The sequence below is a fragment of the Oncorhynchus masou genome, chromosome 23 (assembly GCF_036934945.1).
Source record: "Oncorhynchus masou masou isolate Uvic2021 chromosome 23, UVic_Omas_1.1, whole genome shotgun sequence".
NCBI classification, from domain to species: domain Eukaryota; kingdom Metazoa; phylum Chordata; class Actinopteri; order Salmoniformes; family Salmonidae; genus Oncorhynchus; species Oncorhynchus masou.
The window spans coordinates 14,218,064-14,239,809 of record NC_088234.1 but is presented as its reverse complement, the minus strand read 5'-3'; the positions used below and the strand labels follow the sequence as shown (position 1 = coordinate 14,239,809).

Sequence of the window (21,746 nt, the reverse complement as noted above, 5' to 3'; positions counted from 1 at the left end):
AAAAACATATTTACATAACTATTCAGACCCTTTACTTAGTACATTGTTGAAGCACCTTTGGCAGTGGCTTAGCCTCGAGTCTTCTTGGTTATGACTCTACAAGATTGGCACACCTTTATTTGGGGAGTTTCTTCCATTCGTCTTTGCAGATCCTATCAAGCGCTGTCAGGTTGGATGGGGAGCGTTGCTGCACAGCTATATTCAGGTCTCTCCAGAGATGTTCGATCGGGTTCGAGTCCGGGCTCTGGCTGAGTCACTCAAGGACATTCGGAGACTTGTCCCGAAGCCACTCCTGTGTTGTCTTTGCTGTGTGCTTAGGGTCGTTATCCAGTTGGAAGGTGAACCTTTGCCCCAGTCTGAGGTCCTGAGCACTCTGAAGCAGGTTTTGATCAATGATCTCTCTCTGCCAAGTTTCCTCCAGACGTGACTCTTGGCATTCAGGCTACAGAATTCAATCTTGGTTTCATCAGACCAGAGAATCTTGTCTTTAGGTGCCTTTTGGCAAACTCCAAGCGGGCTGTCATGTGCCTTTTACTGAGGAATGGCTTTCGTCTGGCAGCTCTATCATAAAGGCCTGATTAGTGGAATGCTGCAGAGATGGTTGTCCTTCTGGAAGGTTCTCCCATCACCACAGAGGAACTCTGTAGCTCTGTCAGAGTGACCATCGGGTTCTCAGTTTGGCCGGGCGGCCAGCTCTAGGAAGAGTCTTGGGGGTTCCAAACTTCTTCCATTTTAGAATGATGGAGGCCACTGTGTTCTTGGGGACCTTCAATGCTGCAGCAATGTTTTGGTACACTTCCCTAGATTTGTGCCTCGACACAATCCTGTCTCGGAGCTCTACGGACAATTCCTTCGACCTCATGGCTTGGTTTTTGCTATGACGTGAACTGTGGGACCTTATATAGACAGGTGTGTGCCTTTCCAAATCATGTCCAATCAATTGAATTTATCCCAGGTGGACTCCAATCAAGTTGTTGAAACATCTCATAGCAAAGGGTTTGAATACTTATTTAAATAAGGTATTTCTGTTTTTTTGTCATTGTGCAGTATTGTGTGTAGATTGCTGAATAACAAAATAAATATTTAATCCATTTTAGAATAGGGCTGTAACGTAAGAACAATTTGGGAAAAATCAAGGGGTCTGAATACTTTCCGAATGCCCCGTATATTACTGTTTTATATCTTTGCATCTTTACTGTTTTATATCTTTGTTTTTTGTCATTATATCCTCTTAGTATGAATATACAGTTTTTTTTCAATCTTTCGAGATTGAAAGTAGTGTTAGGTTTAAGCTCTTTGTGTATGGGAAGTGTAATTATTTAGTGGTAGACTGTAGGAATGTGTTTTCCCAATAACTCCAGGTGCTTTCTGATAAGAAGAACAGGAGAGCATGGATAAATCCTGGATGATGGAAGAGTACTGAAGTACATCTTAGTGGAAGGGAGGGGGTGAGGGCTCAGGGTAGAAATGGACACTCCACTGTATTGAATGTGTGTATTCAGCTGTTACATCTTTGCTGAGTTAACATTGGAAACGTCACTCTGAGATTGGGCTGTTTTGTATGATAAATATGTTTGTGTATTGAAATATTGGGCTTCTTATCCACTCCCCGACCTCTCTCCACAGATCGCCAAGCTGGATGAGACCAAGCGCAGTGTAGCCCATGTCTACCTGTTCCCCGACAAGAACTTCCAGGACCCCGCGAGGAGTCTCAACTGCCAAATTGCTGCCTCGGATCTCTTCAAACACAGAGGGGACCACTGGTAGGGCTGGGAGTCCATTTCAACAAGCCAGTTCCCGAATCCTACACAGTGTGGAATATCCTGCCGTTGTGCGAACTCCGCTTTCTTGTGGGGTTGGGGTTAGGAAAAATACACGTTGGAGTGGCTCTTTGACAATTGACAACAGTATATATTTCATCTTCTCTTATCACAGCCCTTCCAAGACCTCCACTTGTACCTCCATTGCCACCCTCACCTCTACCCCCAAGACCACAACCACCACCACACCCAGCTCCAACGGGACCAAGCCCCAGCTGAGACGTGCCCGCTTGGAACCAAGGCCGACAGGGGGTACAAGCACCCCTCCGGGGACTCCCCCACCTCCCTCATCCACCACACCTATCAAGCTACCCCTGCTGCTGGAACTACCCCCCGCAGGTCAGTACCATACAGTGCACCCGGAAAGTATTCAGACCCCTTGACTTTTTCCACAATTTGTTACATTATAACCTTATTTTAAAATAGATTAAAAACTATTTATCAATTTACACACAATACCACATAATGACAAAGCGAAAACAGTTTTTTGGAATATTTTTTAAAATAAAAAACAGAAATTCCTTGTTTACTTAAGTATTCAGACCCTTTGCTATTTGTATTGAAACTGAGCGTCCATCATTCTTAAATGGAAGAAGTTTGGAACCACCAAGACTTTCTAGAGCTGGCCTCATGGCCAAAATGAGCAGTGGCGGGAGAAGGGCCTTGGTCATGAACCCGATGATCACCCTGATAGAGCTCCAGAGTTCCTCTGTGGATATGGTAGAATCTTCCAGAAGGACAACCATCTCTGCAGCGCTCCACCAATCAGGCCTTTATAGTAGAGTGGCCAGATGAAGCCACTCTTTAGTAAAAGGCAGCCCGCTTGGAGTTTGCCAAAAGGTGCCAAAAGGCACCTAAAGACTCTCAGACCATGAGAAACAAGATTCTCTGATCTGATGAAACCAAGATTTAAGTATTTTTGGCATGAATGCCAAGCCTCATGTCTGGAGGAAACCTGCACCATCTCTACGTTGAAGCATGGTGGTTTGCAGCATCATGCTGTGGGGATGTTTTTCAGTGGCAGGGACTGGGAAACTAGTCAGGATCGAGGAAAAGATGAAAGGAGCAAAGTACAGAGAGATCCTTGATGAAAATGTGCTCTAGAGCGCTCACCTTCCAACAGGGTTCACCTTTCAACAGGACAACGACCCTAAGGACACAGCCAAGACAACACAGGAGTAGCTTCGAGACAAGTCTCTGAATGTCCTTGAGTGGCCCAGCCAGATCCCGGACTTTAACCCGATCGAACATCTCTGGAGAGACCTGAAAATAGCTGTGCAGCGACGCTCCCCATCTAATCTGACAGAGCTTGAGAGGATCTGCAGAGAAGTATGGGGGGAAAAAAACAAATACAGATGTGCCAAGCTTGTAGCGTCATACCCAAGACTCGAGGCTGTAATCGTTTCCCAAGGTCCTTCAACAAAGTACTGAGTAAATCGAATCAAATTATATTTGTCACATGGCCGAATACAAAAGGTGTAGACCTTACTGTGAAATGCTTACTTACAAGCCCTTAACCAACAATGCAGTTCAAGAAATAGAGTTAAGAAAATATTTACTAAATTAACTAAAATAACACAATAAAATTACATAACAATTACAAGGTTATATACAGGTGATACCGGTACAGAGTAAATGTGTGGGGGTACAGGTTCGTCGAGGTAATTAGTCAAGGTGACTTTGCATAGATAACAGAGAGTAGCACCTTTGAAAAAACAGCATTACCCTCTGTGGCGCCTTACGGTCGGATGCTGAGCAGTTGATATACCAGGCGGTGATGCAACTGGTCGGGATGCTCTTGATTGTGCAGCTGTCGAACTTCTGAGGACCCATGCCAAATCTTTTCAGTCTCCTAAGGGGGAATAGGCATTGTCGTGCCCTCTTCACGACTTTCTTGGTGTGTTTGGACCATGATAGTTTGTTGCTGATGTGGACACCAAGGAACTTCAAGCTCTCAACCTGCTCCACTACAATCCAGTCGATGAGAATGGGGTTCTGTTTGGCTCGCTTTTTCCCATAGTCCACGATCAGCTCTTTGTCTTGCTCACATTGAGGGAGAGGTTGTTGACCTGGCACCACACTGCCAGGTCTCTGACCTCCTCCCTATAGGCCGTCTCATCGTTATCAGTGATCAGGCCTAACACTGTTGTGTCGTCAGCAAACTTAATAATTGTGTTGGAGTCGTACTTGACCATGCAGTCATGAGTGAACAGGGAGTACAGGAGAGGACTGAGCATGCACCCCTGATGGGCCCCGGTGTTAAGGATCAGTGTGGCAGATGTGTTGTTGCCTACCCTTAACACCTGGGCGTGGCCCGTCAGGTCGTCCAGGATACAGTTGCAGAGGGAGGTGTTTAGTCCCAGGGTCCCAGAGTGATGTGCTTTGTGGGCACTATGGTGTTGAACGCTGAGCTGTAGTCATTTAACAGCATTCTCACATAGGTGTTCCTTTTGTCCAGGTGGGAAAGGGCAGTGTGGAGTGGGATTGAGATTACGTCACCTGTGTATCTGTTGGGGCAGTATGCGAATTGGAGTGGGTCTAGGGTTTCCGGGATGATGGTGTTGATGTGAGCCATGACCAGCCTTTCAAAACACTTCATAGCTACTGACGTGAGTGCTTACGGGGCGGTAGTCATTTAGGCAGGTTACCTTCGGATTCACCACAGGGACTATGGTGGTCTACTTAAAATATGTGGGTATTACAGACTTGGTCAGGGAGAGGTTGAAAATGTCAGTGAAGACACTTGCCAGATGGTCCACGCATGCACTCAGTACATGCCCTGGTAATCTGTCTGGCTTTGCCTGTTTGATGGTTCGTCTGAGGGAATAGCGGGACTTCTTATAGAGCATCCGGATTAGTGTCACGCTCCTTGAAAGCGGCAGGATCTAGCCTTTATTTCGGTGCAGATGTTGTCTGTAATCCATTGCTTCTGGTTGAGATATGTACGTACGGTCACTGTAGGGATGAAGTCTCCAAGGCACTTATTGATGAAGCCGGTGACTGAGGTGGTGTACTCCTCCTGGAGAGTAGCATCCGCGTCATCTTACCACTTCCGTATTGAGTGTGTCACTGGTACTTCCTGCTTTAGTTTTTGCTTGTAAGCAGGAATCAGGAGGATAGAGTTATGGTCAGATTTGCCAAATGGATGGTGAGGGAGAGCTTTGTAAGTGTCTCTGTGTGTGGAGTAAAGGTGATCTTGAATTTTTTTCCCTCTGGTTGCACATGTGACATGCTGGTAGAAATGAGGTAAAACAGATTTGTTTGTCTCTATTAAAGTCTCTGGCCACTAGGAGCGCCGCTTCTGGGTGAGCATTTTCTTGTTTGCTTATGGCCGATAGAGTTGGTTTTGAGCGGTCTTAGTGCCAACATCGGTCTGTGGTGGTAAATGGACGGCAACGAATAATATAGATATTGTGTTCTACAGCTTACAGCCGAGCAATACCTCGATACTTCTTTAATATTATACATTGTGCACCAGCAGTTATTGACAAATAGACACACACCCTGCCCCTCGTCTTACCAGACGTAGCTGCTCTGTCCTGCCGATACACGGAAAACCCAGCCAGCTCTATATTATTTGCGTCGTCGTTCAGCCACGACTCGGTGACACACAAAATATTAGTTTTTAATGTCCCGTTGGTAGGATAGTCTCGACAGTAGATCTTTGAGTTTGTTTTCCAGTGATTGCACGTTAGCCAATAGAACCGATGGTAGTGGTGATTTACTCACTCGCCTACAGATCCTAACAAGGCGTCCCGACCTTCTCCCTCTGTATCTCCGCCTTTTCTTCACGGGGACTGTTCTCCGGAAAGCAGTATATCCTTCCTGTCAGACTCATTAAAGAACAAATCTTTGTCCAGTTCGAGGTGAGTAATCGCTGTTCTGATATCCAGAAGCTCTTTTCGGTCTTAAGAGACAGTAGCAGCAACTTAATGTATAAAATAAGTTACAAACAATGTGAGGAGTAACAAAGAAAATAGCACAGTTGGTTAGGAGCCCATAAAACAGCAGCCACTCCTCCGGCACCATTATTATTATTATTATTGTTATCATTATTATTATTATTATTATTACATAGTTCACTATGTAGGGAATATTTTAGAACAGACACCATGTCAGCACCTTTGAGAATTCCCTACTGTCCACATATACAGCGAGTTCCCAAATTATTGGCACTCTTGATAAAGATGAGCAACGACAAAAAAAGGTTGCCAATAATTTGGGATCTGACTGTATCTACAAATGCATTGTTTTATACAATATTTTAACATTTGAACAGTTTCCTGAGCAAGATGCCCAATATTTAATCATGTTGCTAGGATGCAAAGTCAATTCTAGTGTTCTATATGTAATTATATGGTCCAAACTCTCTCTAAATCTGTCTCTGCTCTCTGCTGCAGGTCATAACATGGATATCTATGTGTCGGTGGCGTGTCATCCGGGCCACTTCGTAGTGCAACCTTTGAGAGATATGTACAAGCTGGTGGTTCTGATGGAAGAGATGATCCTGTACTATAATAAAACAGAGGAGAAGCCTCTCAAAGGGGAGAAGAACCAGATATATGCAGCCAAAGTAGAGAACAAGTAAGTATGTTGGTAGTGGATGGGAGCAGGGGGGGGGGGTTAATGTTTCTTGGGAGTGTGTTGGGGCACTGTAGCCCGGGAGTGTGTTGGGCCACTGTAGCCCGGGAGTGTGTTGGGCCACTGTAGCCCGGGAGTGTGTTGGGCCACTGTAGCCCAGGAGTGTGTATGAGGGATTTGGGTAGGTCTTCTAGTAAGATAGTCTGACTGCATTCATTAACAGTGTACTAAATTGGGCACCCAGGCTAAGGATGAACTTGCATTAACAACCTCTTGATTGATTTAACTTGATTAATTGACCTCTCTGTGCCCTCCCAGTTGGCACCGTGTGCTGGTGAAGGGGGTGTTGACCAACGGTCTGGTGTCGGTCTATGAACTGGACTATGGTAAACATGAGCTGGTCAGCGGCACACAGCTCCGCCCCCTCATACAGGAGTTCCGACTGCTACCATTTCAGGGCATCACCGCACAACTCGCAGGTAACTAAGGAGAGTTGCCCCAGGCAACCATATAGCGTAGACTTCGGAATGCACCCAGACTGCAAAAGAATCAGAAACAAGTGGTTCTTCTGATCTGCACATTTTGGAAAAAGAGTTATGTCCCTTATATGGCTGTGTTGTTGTGAACAAATACCTCTGGAATGTGTCACATGGTCCTTGAGCTTGTTAATGTCTAGATAAGTCCATTAATTATGAACATACAGATTGTTTGAATAGGGAGTCCTCTGGTGGCCAGGATAGCAAATGAACTGAGAAATGACTTCAGTGTTCGTCATGAGTTTAGAGCAGGGGTGACACATACGGGCCAGATCCGGAAGGGGGAACTGTTTTTGGTGGACGGAGGAACTAATTTAAATGGATTAAAACCACATTTAAACTGTGTAGAAAGGATAATGGACTTACATTTAAACCATTTTTATACCTCTCTAATTATCACTGAAATTATACCTAGACTGTCAGGGAGCATAGAAAATCCCCAAAATTATTAATAGAGGACTATCTTTTTTTGCTAATTATGACCATGAGGAAATTTTCAGTGTGGCCCTCCGGACCTTGTTGAAGATCGAATTCTGCCCCTGGGACAAAGTTTGTTTGACACCTCTGGTTTAAAAGATATATGTGATATAAATGTTTTACTTTATTTTTTTTCCCATTTCATCAAATTAAATTTTTTACTTGCCTATTTCTCATACATAATTCAGAGGATAGCTTTTTTCATATGAAACTTGTTGATTGGCTAACATTTCTTCTCCACCAATAGGAGTGAAGCTGAGGCAGTGGTCAGAGGAGGCTTCCATCTTGTTCCGGAACCATGTGGAGAAGAAGCCGCTGGTGGCCCAGCTGGAGGCCGTACAGGATGCGCATCACCCCTGGGACAGGAAGTTGACCGTCTTCCTGGTTGACACCTCGCAGGAGGAGAGGGACATCTGGGTTCACGACATCATGGCCGAGTTCGCTGACGAACTCACCAAAGAAGTGTAGTTAGATCAACCCTGTGCACAACAGTGCATCTAGAGTGCTGGTTATGGCAGGAACAACTAGGTAGGTCTATTCAAAACAAATGTAAAAAAAATATATATAATAAAGTATAAACATTTTGAATATCTAAGTGTAGTTGGATGCTGTACTTTTCTACGGGTGTTGCGAGAAACCAGAACTGTTGCCGTTACAATGGGAGACAGTTGGAAGGAGAGGAGACTTGGACTTGTTGTGCTTGAGAGTGGGGGGACACAGTGAAACACACTCGCTCACAGTATGGGATGGCATTCTGATCAAAAGCTCAATAATATCACCATCGTGCCGACTTTCCTAAAAGCTTTGCCACACAGAGGAGTTGTCATAATCTGTTGAATGTCTAGCCGTGATATGGGGTGGGTTTCCTGACGCCTTCGCTCATATTGTACTTTTGTTTTCTTGACTCAATAAATATGTATGTGATACATAAGCTGCATTAACAATCAATACACAATAAGTGTTTACAGTGCATTCAAACTATTCAGACCCCTTGACTTTTTCCACATTTTGTTACATTACAACCTTATTCTAAAATGTATTAAATATATATTTTTTTCTCATCAATTTTCATACAATACCCGATAATGACAAAGCGAAAACAGCTTTTTATAAATGTTTGCTAATTTATTAAAAATAAAAAAATGAAATGCCTTATTTCCATCTCTGCAGCACTCAACCAATCAGGCCTTTATGGTAGGGTGGCCAGACGGAAGGCACTCCACAGTAAAAGGCACATGACAGCCCACTTGGAGTTTGCCAAAAGGCACCTAAAGGACTCTCACACTATGAGAAACAAGATTCTCTGGTCTGATGAAACCAAGATTGAACTCTTTTTGGCCTGAATGGCAAGCATCACGTCTGGAGGAAACCTGGCACCATCCCTACGGTGAAGCATGGCAGCATCATGCTGTGGGGATGTTTTTCAGCAGCAGGGACTGAGAATCTAGTCAGGGTTGAGGGAAAGATGAACGGAGCAAAGTACAGAGAGATCCTTGATGACAATGATCCTAAGCACACAACCAAGACAAAGCAGGAGTGGTTTTGGGACAAGTCTCTGAATGTCCTTGAGTGGCCCAGCCAGAGCCCGGACTTAAACCCGATCGAACATCTCTGGAGAGATCTGAAAATAGCTGTGCAGCGATGCTCCCCATCCAACCTGACCGAGCTTGAGAAGAATGGGAAAAACTCCCCATACAGGTGTCAAGCTTGTAGCATCATACCCAAGGAGACTTGAGGCTGTAATCACTGCTGACGGTGCTTCAACAAAGTACTGAGTAAAGGGTCTGAATACTTATGTAAATGTGATATTTCAGTTTTGTATTTTTTATAAATGTGCAAACATTTCTAAACCTGTTTTTGCTTTACACATTATAATATATAATGACAGACTGATAAGGGGGAAAAACTAAGTCTGTAGCGTAACAAAATGTGGAAAAAGACAAGGTGTCTGATTACTTTCTGAATGCCCTGCAACTCCACTTATCAAAGACTGTTGTGAATTAAGACAGTTACAGTACGAAGGCCTTTACCGAGACTTCAGTCTGACGTCATGAAGGTTTACAAAACATACTTAAAGGGATAGTTCAGCTAATCTTTTGGTCCATAGACTGCTTTGAAGGTCAAATCGCTGAACTGTCTCTCTAAAAATATATTGCCTCTAGTCAGTTGATGATGCAAAGAAGCCATTGTTATTTCTCTTTCCCGCTCATGTGACTTAGATCTGTTGGGAAAAAAATAAAAGTGGGTTTTCATTTATTTATTTTTCAAGTGTTGAATTTGTGCCAGACGACAAGACTTTCTGCAGATATCCTTAGGGGCCAAGGGGCTTTTCTGGCCATGTGAACTGAGAAAAACTCTAGTTTGTTACAATATTAGGCTAGTACTGCACGATATATTGGAAATTTTGCTGAATTGTTGAATTACCGTTGGGAGTGATGGTTTGGCTGGAGTTTAGCCATTTTTACATATTTTGATATTTTTTCCTAACTTTGAAATCAGTCTACAGACAAGGAATGACTAATCCACACTTTGGTTTTGTTTAAATACACTGCTTTCATGGGGAGGAAACAAAAATATATAAAATCGCTGAACTATTCCTTTAAGCGTACTGGTTTTATTTTCGTTGACATTTAGACTTGAGGTTGACTGCATAAAGTATGTAAAACGTTTTAGATAATAATGTTAAATGGTCAACTTTGCCAAGTTGTTTGCAGAAGTTAAGTTAATACCGTAGTTGGCACTCATAATGAAATTCAAATTCTTTATTAAAATAGCAATATGGTAACTTATCTACATATCATATCACATCAGTATCAATAAATTGATAAATAACCCAAATACATTAAAGTTCATACTCTTTCCCAGCGTGCACACCTTCATGTCTTTTCTCAGTGACTGGGTATAGAGGAGAGAACAGGAGAGGTTGGGAGGAACAGAAGATGGGGAACAGGAGAGGTTGGGAGGAACAGAGGTTGTGGAACAGGAGAGGTTGGCAGGAACAGAGGATGGGGAACAGGAGAGGTTGGGAGGAACAGAGGATGGGGGCAGGAGAGGATGGGGAGCAGAAGAGGTTGGGAGGAACAGAGGATGGGGAGCAGGAGAGGTTGGGAGGAACAGAGGATGGGGGCAGGAGAGGTTGGGAGGAACAGAGGATGGGGGCAGGAGAGGTTGGGAGGAACAGAGGATGGGGAGCAGGAGAGGTTGGGAGGAACAGTGGATGGGGGGCAGTAGAGGTTGGGAGGAACAGAGGATGGGGAGCAGGAGAGGTTGGGAGGAACAGAGGATGGGGAGCAGGAGTGGTGAGAAGAGAAGAGAGGATGGGCAGGAGTACATCTCATCCTTAGATCTGATATACACATTACATCATTAGGCATGGATATGATCTTGTAGCATACATACTGACACAATCACGTGTAGTTTATTATTTTAAAAGGCCAATCGATCATTAGAAAACCCTTTTGCAATTATGTTGGCACAGCTGAAAACTGCTGTTCTGATTAAAGAAGCAATAAAACTGGCCTTCTTTAAACTAGTTGAGTATCTGGAGCGTTAGCATTTGTGGGTTTGATTACAGGATCAAAATGGCCAGAAACAAATAACTTTATTTTGAAACTCGTCAGTTTATTCCTGTTCTGAGAAATGAAGGCTATTTCATGTGAAAAATTGCCATGAAACTGAATATCTCGTACAACGCTGTGTACTAATCCCTTCACAGAACAGTGCAAACTGACTCTAACCAGAATAGAAAGAGTGGGAGGCCACGGTGCACAACTGAGCATGAGGACAAGTACATTAGTGTCCAGTTTGAGAAACGGACACCTCAAGTCCTCAACTGGCAGCTTCATTAAATAGTACCCGTAAAACACTAGTCTCAGTTCCTCAGTCCAGTGTCTGTGTTCTTTTGCCCATCTTAATCTTTTCTTTTTATTGGCCAGTCTGGATATGGCTTTTTCTTTGCAACTCTGCCTAGAAGGCCAGCATCCTGGAGTCGCCTCTTCACTGTTGACGTTGAGACTGGTGTTTTGTGGGTACTATTTAATGAAGCTGCCAGTTGAGGACTTGGGAGGGATCTGTTTCTCAAACTAGACACTCTAATGTACTTGTCCTCTTGCTCAGTTGTGCACCGGGGCCTCCCATTCCTCTTTCTATTCTGGTTAGGGCCAGTTTGTGCTGTTCTGTGAAGGGAGTAGTCCACAGCGTTGTACAAGATCTTCAGTTTCTTGGAAATTTCTCGCATGGAATGGCATTCATTTCTCAGAACAAGAATAGACTAACGAGTTTCAGAAGAAAGTTATTGTTTCTGGCGATTCTGTGCCTGTAATTGAACCCACAAATGCTGACGCTCCAGATACTCAACTAGTCTAATGAAGGCCAATTGTATTGCTTCTTTAATCAGAACAACAGTTTTCAGCTGTGCTAACATAATTACAAAATGTTTTTCTAATGATCAATTAGCCTTTTAAAATGACAAACTTGGATTAGCTAACACAATGTGCCATTGGAACACAGGAGTGATGGTTGCGGATAGTGGGCCTTTGTACGCCTATGTAGATATTCCATTAAAAATCAGCCGTTTCCAACTACAATAGTCATTTACAACATCAACAATGTCTACACTCTATTTCTGATCAATTTCATGTTATTTTAATGGACAAAAAAATGCTTTTCTTTCAAAAACATGTACATTTCTAAGTGACCCCAAACTTTTAAACGGTAGTACATGTGTAGTAATACACACGTACAATGTTATCTCGTCTGAGTCTAACAAGATTCATTAAAACGATAGCGTCCTCTCAGGTCTTCCAGCGCTTATCGAATGGACAGAATCATGACGAACTCTGGGAGGCAAGAGAGGGAAATTAGAAAGGCCACAACATGTTTGGCCACCACTGAGAATGTTGTGTGTGTGTACCAGTCAAAGGTTTGGACACACCTACTCATTCCAGGGATTTTCTTTATTTTTACTATTTTATACATTGTGGAATAATAGTGAAGACATCAAAACTAGGAAATAACACACATCGAATCATGAAGTAACCAAAAAAAAGTATTAAACAAATCAACATGGAATTGTGTAATTTCTTTCCTTCTTAATGCGTTTAGCCAATCAGCTGTGTTGTGACAAGGTAGGGGGTGGTATACAGAAGTTAGCCCTGTTAGGTAAAAGTCCATATTATGGCAAGAACAGCTCAAATAAGCAAAGAGAAATGACTGACCTTCATGTCTCCATCATTACTTTAGGACATGAAGGTCAGTCAATCCAGACAATTTCTTCAAGTGCAGTCGTAAAAACCATCAAGCTCTATAATGAAACTGGCTCTCATGAGGAACACTACAGGAAAGGAAGACCCAGACTTACCTCTGCTGCAAAGGATACGTTCATTAGAGTTACCAGCCTCAGAAATTGCTGCCTAAATAAATGCTTCACAGAGTTCAAGTAACAGACACATTTTAACAACAACTGTTCAGAGGAGACTGTGTGAATCAGGCCTTCATAGTCGAATTGCTGCAAAGAAACCACTACTAAAGGACACAAATAAGAAGAAGACTTGCTTGGCCCAAGAAACACAAGCAATGGACATTAGACAGGTGGAAATCTGTCCTTTGGTCTGATGAGTCCAAATTTTAGATTTTTGGTTCCAACCGCCGTGTCTTTGTGAGACGCAGAGAAGGTGAACGGATGATCTCCGCATGTGTGGTTCCCACCATGAAGCAAGGAGGAGGAGGTCTGATGGTGTGGGGGTGCTTTGCTGGTGACCCTGTCTGTGATGTATTTACATTTCAAGGCACACTTAACCAACATGGCTACCGCAACATTCTGCAGCTATATCCCATCCGGTTTGCGCGTTGTGGGACTATAATATGTTTTTCAACAGGACAGTGACGCAACACACCTCCATGCTGTGTAAGGGCTATTTGACCAAGAAGGAGAGTGATGGAGTACTGCATCAGATGACCTGGCCTCCACAATCACTCGGCCTTAACCCAAATGAGATGGTTTGGGATGAGTTGGACCGCAGAGTGAAGGAAAAGCAGCCAACAAGTGCTCAGCAGACTGTTGGAAAAGCATCCCAGGTGAAGCTGGTTGAGAGAATGCCAAGAGTGACATTCAAGGCAAAGGGTGGCTACTTTGAAGAATCTAAAATCTAAAATATATTTGGATTTATTTAACACTTTTTTGGTTACTACATGATTCCATATTTTTGATGTCTTCACTATTATTCTACAATGTAGAAAATAGTAAAAATAAAGAAAAACCCTTGAATGAGTAGGTGTATCCAAACTTTTGACTGGAACTGTAAGTGATCGTACTTTTGTGTGTGTATCCTGAATGTTTTTTGAGAATTTCCTCAACGTCAGTGTGTGTGCACAATTATCTCCTCACCGTCAAAGTCGACGCTTCCATCTCCATTGATGTCAATCTCCTTGAGGATATCTTCCAGCTCTCCTTTCTTCAGTTTCTCCCCCAGAAAACACTTCACCGCTTCCTTCATCTCATCCTGACTGATTTTCCCATCACAGTCTTGGTCAAACTGAGAGGAGAGGTGAAGAGGGGAGAGGGGTGAGGCGAGGATGGGTGAGAGGAGAGGCAAGGAGGGGTGAGAGGAGGAGTGAGGAGGAATGAGGAGAAGTGAGGGGAGAGGTGAGGAGGGGTGAGAGGAGGAGTGAGGAGGAATGAGGAGAAGTGAGGGGAGAGGTGAGGAGGGGTGAGAGGAGGAGTGAGGAGGAATGAGGAGAAGTGAGGGGAGAGGTGAGGAGGGGTGAGAGGAGGAGTGAGGAGAGGTGAGGAGGAATGAGGAGAAGTGAGGGGAGAGGTGAGGAGGGGTGAGAGGAGGAGGAGAGGTGAGGAGGAATGAGGAGAAGTGAGGGGAGAGGTGAGGAGGGGTTAGAGGAGGAGTGAGGAGAGGTGAGGAGGAATGAGGTGAAGTGAGGGGAGAGGTGAGGAGAGGATGTTGAGGACGAGAGGATGGGGGTGAGTAAGTAAACAGGTGAGTTAATATTGGTTGAGGGATGAATCAGAATTTGAGGAAGAGTAGGTCAGCTCAATCATGCAAGGATGTAAACGCTGGAAGATGAACGTTTGAGTTATAATGCCTGTGTTTTTATTTGTAGTTTCCTTTGGTTCCAATCTCAATCTCTTACCTGAGAGAAGGCTGATCTGAGCTCCTTCAGCCCCAGCATGTCAACAGTCTCCCCCATTATCCTGGGACCCATTAGCTCACAGAAGTCATCAAAGTCCATCAGACCACCCACTGCAGAGAAACATACCAATCAACAATCAGGACACAGATAGGGACTGGACCATCACACCAATCAACAGTCATGTCAGTCATGTCACTACATTGACATGAGTCTGTATCTGTTCTACTCTCTGTCTTTCTCTCTGTCTTTCTCCATCTCTCTTTCTCCCTCTTCAGTAGTCATATCACACAATCCTCATCAAGATCTCCAGCAGAACTATAACGGGTCGGTAACAGGTTAGAACAGGTTATAAGAGGTCTATAACAGGCTATAACAGGTCTGTAACAGGTCTATAACAGGTTATAACAGGTCTGTTACAGGTTATAACAGGTCTGTAACAGATTTATAACAGGTCTATAACAGGTTTTGACAGGTCTGTAACATGTTATAACAGTACTGCTAACAGGTTATAGCAGGTCTGTAACAGGTCTATAACAGGTTTTGACAGGTCTGTAACATGTTATACTAGTACTGTAACAAGTTATAGCAGGTCTGTAACAGGCCTATAACAGGTCTATAACTGGTCTGTAACTGGTCTGTAACAGGTTATAACAGGTATGTATGTAACAGGTTAAAACAGGTCTGTAACAGGTCTATAACAGGTCTGTAACAGGCCTATAACAGGCCTATAACTGGTCTGTAACTGGTCTGTAACAGGTTATAACAGGTTTGTAACAGGTCTATAACAGGTCTGTAACAGGCCTATAACAGGCCTATAACTGGTCTGTAACTGGTCTGTAACAGGTTATAACAGGTATGTATGTAACAGGTTAAAACAGGTCTGTAACAGGTTAAAACAGGTTTGTAACAGGTTAAAACAGGTCTATAACAGGTCTGTAATGGGTCTGTAATGAGTCTGTAATGGGTCTATAACAGGTCTGTAACAGGTTACAACAGATCTGTAACAGGTCTGTAACAGGTTATAAAAGGTCTATAACAGGTTATAGCAGGTCTGTAACAGGTTACAAGAGATCTGTAACAGGTTATAACAGATCTGTAACAGGTCTGTAACAGGTTATAACAGGTCTATAACAGGTTATAGTAGGTCTGTAACAGGTTATAACAGGTCTGTAACAGGTCCATAACAGCTATATAACAGTTATAAGACACTCACTCCTCATCTTAATCTGTTGTACTATTTCCAGAAGCTCCATCTCAGTGGGCATGTAGCCCATGGTCCTCATACACTCTGCCACGTCCTTGTAGTTCAGGTAGCCATCGCAGTCGTAGTCAAACTCCTTGAAGGCAAAGTCCAGCTCTGCTCCAAACGTCAAATGTTAAAGGTCAGAAGGTGATGATGACAACATGGAAGTCGAATTACTAAGAAAGAACATTCCCATTTAAGTCAACATTTTGTGATGGCTGGGCTGACGGCCATATTGACTCCACCCCTGACAGTACTGTCAAAGTTCTGTGGTCTGAAGGGCGTTTTGGCCATTCTAGTCATGCTATTTCTATGGATGACTCAAAGCTTCCCCCCTTTTACAAATATAATGTCTGGCTGAATCCTAACTTGAGTAATACGAGCTCAATGTACTGAGTGGTGCTACTGGTCAACCTACTTGAAATAAAGCATTCTACTGTATATGCAACATCACTGTGCTAAGAAGACTCACCATCCAACTCAGCTTGAGCCAACTCTCTCTCCTAAAGGAAGACAGCAGGGGAGAGGTGTTTTAGAGAGAAACCACACTGTCTGACAACGCTTCAACCAGGATTACATTTTGTGTAATATTATAGCGCATGACTTGCAGAAGATCCCCATGTACTACAATGTGGATAGGGGAAACCTTGAAGACGTTGGGACAAAAACAGATGCTTATGGCTGGAAGTTTAGGACAGGAAATTTTAGATTTAGACTGTTGTGTAAGAGGAGATCATTCTGGTACTGTAGTGAGGTAAATTAGTGAGGGATTGGGGACAGGTACAGTTAAGGACGTTTCCTTCTCATGGTGGATTAAATCATTAAGAGTTCCATCCTGTTTCTCTGGGAAAACATTCAACCTCGTTCACACGTGTGTGACGTGTTGTGTTGATACGCACAGCCTACATGCTCACACTGCATGCTCAATACGATCTAGTTTTAAGTTCTGATTTGAATTCTTCTTTCCTTAATCGATGTCCCCGGGTTAAGTTTCACAATGTCAAGAAACATTTCAAAGTAAGACAACAGCAATTGTTCATAAAACATAAAACATGCATACATCAATTGGTCTAAACATTATTAAAATAACCGTATAACGTTCCCTTTTGTTCGATGCTCTTCCAGCATCTTCTAGCCTTAATCCTAATGAGTGGTGAGAGGATAACTACTCTGTGTGTGTAACTTAAAGGATCATTACTACCCCCACACACACACACACACACACACACCAACAAACAGTCATACACACAGGAAGGCACGGATGTAGCATGCTGGCAGATAAGCAGGCACGCACTCACATACATCGGCATGCAAAGATCAGAAGCTCAGCTAAAATAGCAGCTTCCCTGACTTTTCATTCCCCACCAAACACCAGCCCGCTCACTAAGTGGTGTGGGGTTATAGGTCAGGATTATGGGTTAGGGGTCAAAGGGTAAAGTAGCTGTGTGTATACCGCTCCAAACACGCTGCAGAGCAGGGTGGTGTGTATCTTCTCCATGTCCTGTCTCTTCTGCTCTTTCTTAGACACCTTCTTGGGAGCCGAATCCGAACCCGATGCTGAGGACTTCTGGGACGATTTACCACCTTTGCTAGGAGCCAAGAGAACACAGGGGTTCATATTAGAGACATTGACAAGCGCTATCTTACCGGCTAGTGTCCAACCCTGAGATTGGAAGGTTGGGAGTAACACTAGAAGACTGTAAAAACGGGAGACAATGCATCTCTGCTTGGCACTCAGCATTAAGCGGCTAGATTGGGGGTAATGCTCTGCGATAGACTAGCGTCATGTCCACTCCAGGTGGTGTACTTGTTCATCAAGCTGCCTCACGTTACAGAAAAAACGGGAGTGTGTTGGTGTTGGTGTGTGTGTGTGTGTGTGTGCCACCATCTTGCCACCTTGACTTAACATAATCACCATTGGGTGAATGCATAGAAATAAGGTCATCACTCAATGGCCCCGCATACACATTAAAGCTTTACAGCTGAAGTAAAACGCATTTGGTACAACAGTTGTGATAAAAACAGAGATATTTTCTGCAACAACAAAACAAAACAAAAAACAAAAACGATCCAGACACCACTTGAAATGATTTTGAGCAAAACCATCAGGTGTATCACAACCGCTTTGTCAGCCTCAGGTAACATATCAGTGTGGTTCCAATGTCTCTCAATAACTTTATTGTTGCCCAACATTCCCACTGTCGTTCCCTGCTGTGAATTCTCCTGTCTCAGATGATCTTACCTGTCTGTAGAGGCTGCAGACGTTGCCGAGGTTACAGAGGCTGCAGACGTTGCCGAGGTTACAGAGGCTGCAGACGTGGTGGATGGGGTCTTAGACATACTGGAGAAAAATGTGGAAAGTTACTCAGTTGTCACACACTCACAAAAAAATATGAATTCTATTCAAGTCTAGCCAATCACACTGAGGGAAAAGAGGTGTCACCTACTTTAAGGATACACAGTCAACGAGTAGGTCATCAACCAATCTCACCTTCTATTTTGTGCAAAGAGTTCAAATTGATAATTGATCTGTATTGTCCTTACCTTCAGCTGTCTGGTACAAAACCAAAAACTAAAGAAAGAAATAGGAGATGCAGTCTTTCTCCTTCAGTAATGTGAATGACAGGATTGGGTCCTCTTGCTCTCCTCTCCTTCATCCCTCCCTCCTTCCCTCCCTCCCTCCGTCCATCCGTCAAAGAGTATTATCATGTGATTACCTGGCTAAATGTGTCTAGGTCAGATAACCAAACAACACGCGTAACAGAGTGTGATTGACTGTGGCTCTGTCATACACACACTCATGCACACATTGTCACAAGGTGTGTGTGTGTGTGTGTGTGTGTGTGTGTGTGTGTGTGTGTGTGTGTGTGTGTGTGTGTGTGTGTGTGTGTGTGTGTGTGTGTGTGTGTGTGTGTGTGTGTGTGTGTGTGTGTGTGTGTGTGTGTGTGTGTGTGTGTGTGTGTGTGTGTGTGTGTGTGTGTGTGTGTGTGTGCGTGCGTGCGAGTGAGTGAGTGTGAGTGTGCGCGTGCGTGTGACGGATACAACTAATTTATTTAGTGAAGCAGTGCACATTTTCAAAGGCACAAAGATGAATGATGTTTAATTGAAATTGTATTTCAATTCATCAAATGCAGAGCAAATGAATTGATGAATAAAAAGGTAAGATAGGATTCACATGAATAGGCTGTGTGGTAACCTTTCATCTGACAGTCCTCTTTCAGTTGGTGTTTACCTAGTGTAGATGCAGGGTTGGGGTCAATTCCTTTTCAATTCAGTCAATACAGGAAATAAACTGAAATTCTGACATCAATTCTAATTTACCTCATTGCCTTCTATGAGAGCCCTGGTAGCCCTCAATAACCTGGTAGCCCTCAGAGACCTGGTAGCCCGAAGAGCCCTGGTAGCCCTCAGAGCCCTGGCAGCCCTCAGAGTCCTGGTAGCCCTCAGAGACCTGGTAGCCCTCAGGGTCCTGGTAGCCCTGAGAGCCCTGGTAGGCCTCATAGACCTGGTAGCCCTCAGAGCCCTGGTAGCCCTCAGAGCCTTGGTAGCTGTCAGAGACCTGGTAGCCCTCAGAGCCCTGGTAGCCCTCAAAGACCTGGTAGCCCTCAGAGACCTGGTAGCCCGAAGAGCCCTGGTAGCCCGAAGAGCCCTGGCAGCCCTCAGAGTCCTGGTAGCCCTCAGAGACCTGGTAGCCCTCAGAGTCCTGGTAGCCCTGGTAGCCCTCATAGACCTGGTAGCCCTCAGAGCCCTGGTAGCCCTCAGAGCCTTGGTAGCTGTCAGAGACCTGGTAGCCCTCAGAGCCCTGGTAGCCCTCAGAGACCTGTTAGCCCTCAGAGACCTGGTAGCCCTGGTCGCCCTCAGAGCCCTCATTGGAGACCTTCAATACAATACAACTTTATTGTCCATATGTTACAGTAAAAAACAGAGATTTGTCATGTGCTTATATTCACAAAACACACAGACCTGGCAGACAAAGTGGGCCGGGAGATGGTCAGTGTACCCGCCTCACCTCGATCCCAGTTTGGCCTCAAGGTCGTAGGGGACAGGGTTGAGACGACGGGCCCTATCAGCCTCCTGGTCCCACTGGTCATTGTGGACTGGGCTGGGTGAGGATGGCCGTCTGGTGCCTCAGTGAGGTCCTGCAGGATGGACACGCGGTGGAGGAAGAGCATGGAGGTGGTCGGGACACTGGAGGTGCCGCCCAGGTTCACCTCATGGTCGTTGGGTACGGAGTAGAGGCATTGGGACCCGTCGGACTCCTGGTCATGCTCCTGGATACTAAATACCTGTGGAGGGAAGACAGGCAGAAGTAAAGGCTTAGTCCCAAATGGCACCCTATTCTCTACATAGTGCACTACTTTTGATTAGAGAAATGGCACCCTATTCCCTACATAGTGCACTACTTTTGATTAGAGAAATGGCACCCTATTCCCTATGTAGTGCACTACTTTTGATCAGGATCCATAGGGAATTGGGACCTATGCAAAATTAGGCTTGTAAATTAGAGAAAAAAGTAACATTTAAACAAATAAATAATATAAATAAATAATTATAATGGAAACGTTTGGATGTTTTTGTAACTCAGACACATCTTCTTATTAAAATAAATGTTTCAGTTCTGAAATTATTTCATTGTCTTTGGGTGATAAATGCATTCCAGTGTAATATTTGGATCGGTTTCCCGGGAAATAACGTGAAATTCGGACACTTAATAGAATGCCATTATCAAGGAACCCTAACATCATAATTGATATCTATCATGTATTCGATTTTGACAGAAGCTTATTTCCCGGGAAAACAGAACCTAAGGTTAGACTTTTTCACCAAAGAAACGTGCTTACGAATGTCATTTTAAAAACGTATGTGCTTTTTTTTAAGTGTGTGACATTGAATAAATATTATTCAATAGCTTTATTGTTTGCTTATTGTCTAATCTAGGTTCAAACACCTTTTAGGTGTTTCATAATGCAAAACGGGTTTGGAACCAGGTTTATTTATTTATTCTAACAGATTCGAATGGAAATAGTGAGTCATTCTTTCCATTCAGTTGGACATGATAGACAGGGCTCTGGTCTCCGAGACTAAGTGTTAACTCCAGGCCAGGCTGATAGAGAAGAGGAAAGGGAAGCGCTGACTCTCTTCCTGGGATGTGACAGAGGTTAGCTTGGGCAAAGGACACTTATTTTAGAGTACGCAGCAGCAGACTGGAAATGGTCAAATGATGCAATAGACTACACATAGGACTACATTAATTAATAGGCCTAAGCAGTTGTGTTTTTATGTACGTACACGTAGGCTGCGTGCGTGCATGCGCGTAGCATTTTCAATTTCTCAATAGGAAATAGCAAGGAAGTATGAATGCCACGATGAGGTCAAAGTGAAAAAGTTTTATATACGACACTTAGCACTCAAACTTCTGGAAAAATATATCTGAGGATTGAGAAAACAGTTCAACTTTCCCAGTCAATGGCCTATATTTACAACAGCGAACTCCTTCTGTTGACAGAACAGCGCGGTGGATTTAAGAAAAGAGAGAAACTTTATTTGTTCAGTCAGCGATTATTAACCTGTTCCCTGCAGTCAGCTGCACTTTCTTCGCACCGATGGCACACTGGAGTGGCTCGTGTGCCAAACGTCACAGGACAGGACAATTCTGATGGAGTTGGGAAATCCTCTGGAAGCAAAACAACGGATGACAATCACAGATTTTTCACCAAAGATCTGACTTTGGAATAAGTAACGCTTCTATGGACCATTAAGTGACAACACAATATTGATATTCTTCTACAAGTCATCTCTAAGTCAGCGGTTTTAACGTCTCACGCCCTCTTCGACAGTGATAGTAAACATTTGTGACGTACCCATGGATAGTGCGCGCACGGCGCGAGGAGCGTGCAGATGCGCATGATATCCAGCTTCGCTCGGGGAGTTTAAAGTAGGGCTACA

The 21,746-nt window shown here is 43.9% G+C and overlaps 2 protein-coding genes across 5 annotated transcripts in view; one reads left to right on the top strand and one right to left on the bottom strand.

Annotated features, from left to right (window-relative positions):
• LOC135510363 (tudor domain-containing protein 7B-like) overlaps positions 1-10,010 on the top strand; it is a 44,188-nt gene extending 34,178 nt beyond the window's left edge. For 2 of the 3 annotated variants that reach the window (XM_064931225.1, XM_064931226.1), the window contains exons 15-19: positions 1,627-1,763; positions 1,936-2,159; positions 6,221-6,404; positions 6,720-6,880; positions 7,662-10,010. In XM_064931225.1, the coding sequence (XP_064787297.1) occupies positions 1,627-1,763; positions 1,936-2,159; positions 6,221-6,404; positions 6,720-6,880; positions 7,662-7,882 (927 nt within the window). In that variant the 3' untranslated portion in view covers positions 7,883-10,010. The remainder of the gene's footprint in view (positions 1-1,626; positions 1,764-1,935; positions 2,160-6,220; positions 6,405-6,719; positions 6,881-7,661) is intronic. The other variant, XR_010451107.1, reaches the window with a different exon arrangement.
• Positions 10,011-11,641: 1,631 nt separating this feature from the next.
• LOC135510361 (calcium-binding protein 2-like) lies at positions 11,642-21,746 on the bottom strand. 2 transcript variants are annotated; one of them, XM_064931221.1, is made up of 8 exons: positions 19,122-19,207; positions 18,043-18,141; positions 17,254-17,389; positions 16,273-16,303; positions 15,771-15,914; positions 14,558-14,667; positions 13,800-13,947; positions 11,642-12,252 (listed from the first exon to the last, which is right to left on the bottom strand). In XM_064931221.1, the coding sequence occupies exons 1-8, from the start codon at positions 19,124-19,126 to the stop codon at positions 12,224-12,226; spliced, it is 702 nt and encodes a 233-aa protein (XP_064787293.1). In that variant the 5' UTR covers positions 19,127-19,207; the 3' UTR covers positions 11,642-12,223. The 2 variants fall into 2 exon arrangements, with proteins under 2 accessions (XP_064787293.1, XP_064787292.1); XM_064931220.1 differs by lacking the exons at positions 11,642-12,252; positions 13,800-13,947; positions 14,558-14,667; ... (1 more) ...; positions 16,273-16,303; positions 17,254-17,389 and adding exons at positions 19,764-20,086; positions 21,368-21,474; positions 21,662-21,746 and having other exon boundaries at positions 18,076-18,141; positions 19,122-19,677.

Bases quoted from the DNA above. Each gene is read 5' to 3' on its own strand.
- LOC135510361 (XM_064931220.1), bottom strand. The intron at 20,087-21,367 runs GTTAATAATCGC...TTCCCTCCACAG, and splicing joins CAGCTGACTGCAGGGAACAG to GTATTTAGTATCCAGGAGCA. The intron at 19,678-19,763 runs GTCTGTGTGTTT...ATTGTATTGAAG, and splicing joins CGGCCCACTTTGTCTGCCAG to GTCTCCAATGAGGGCTCTGA.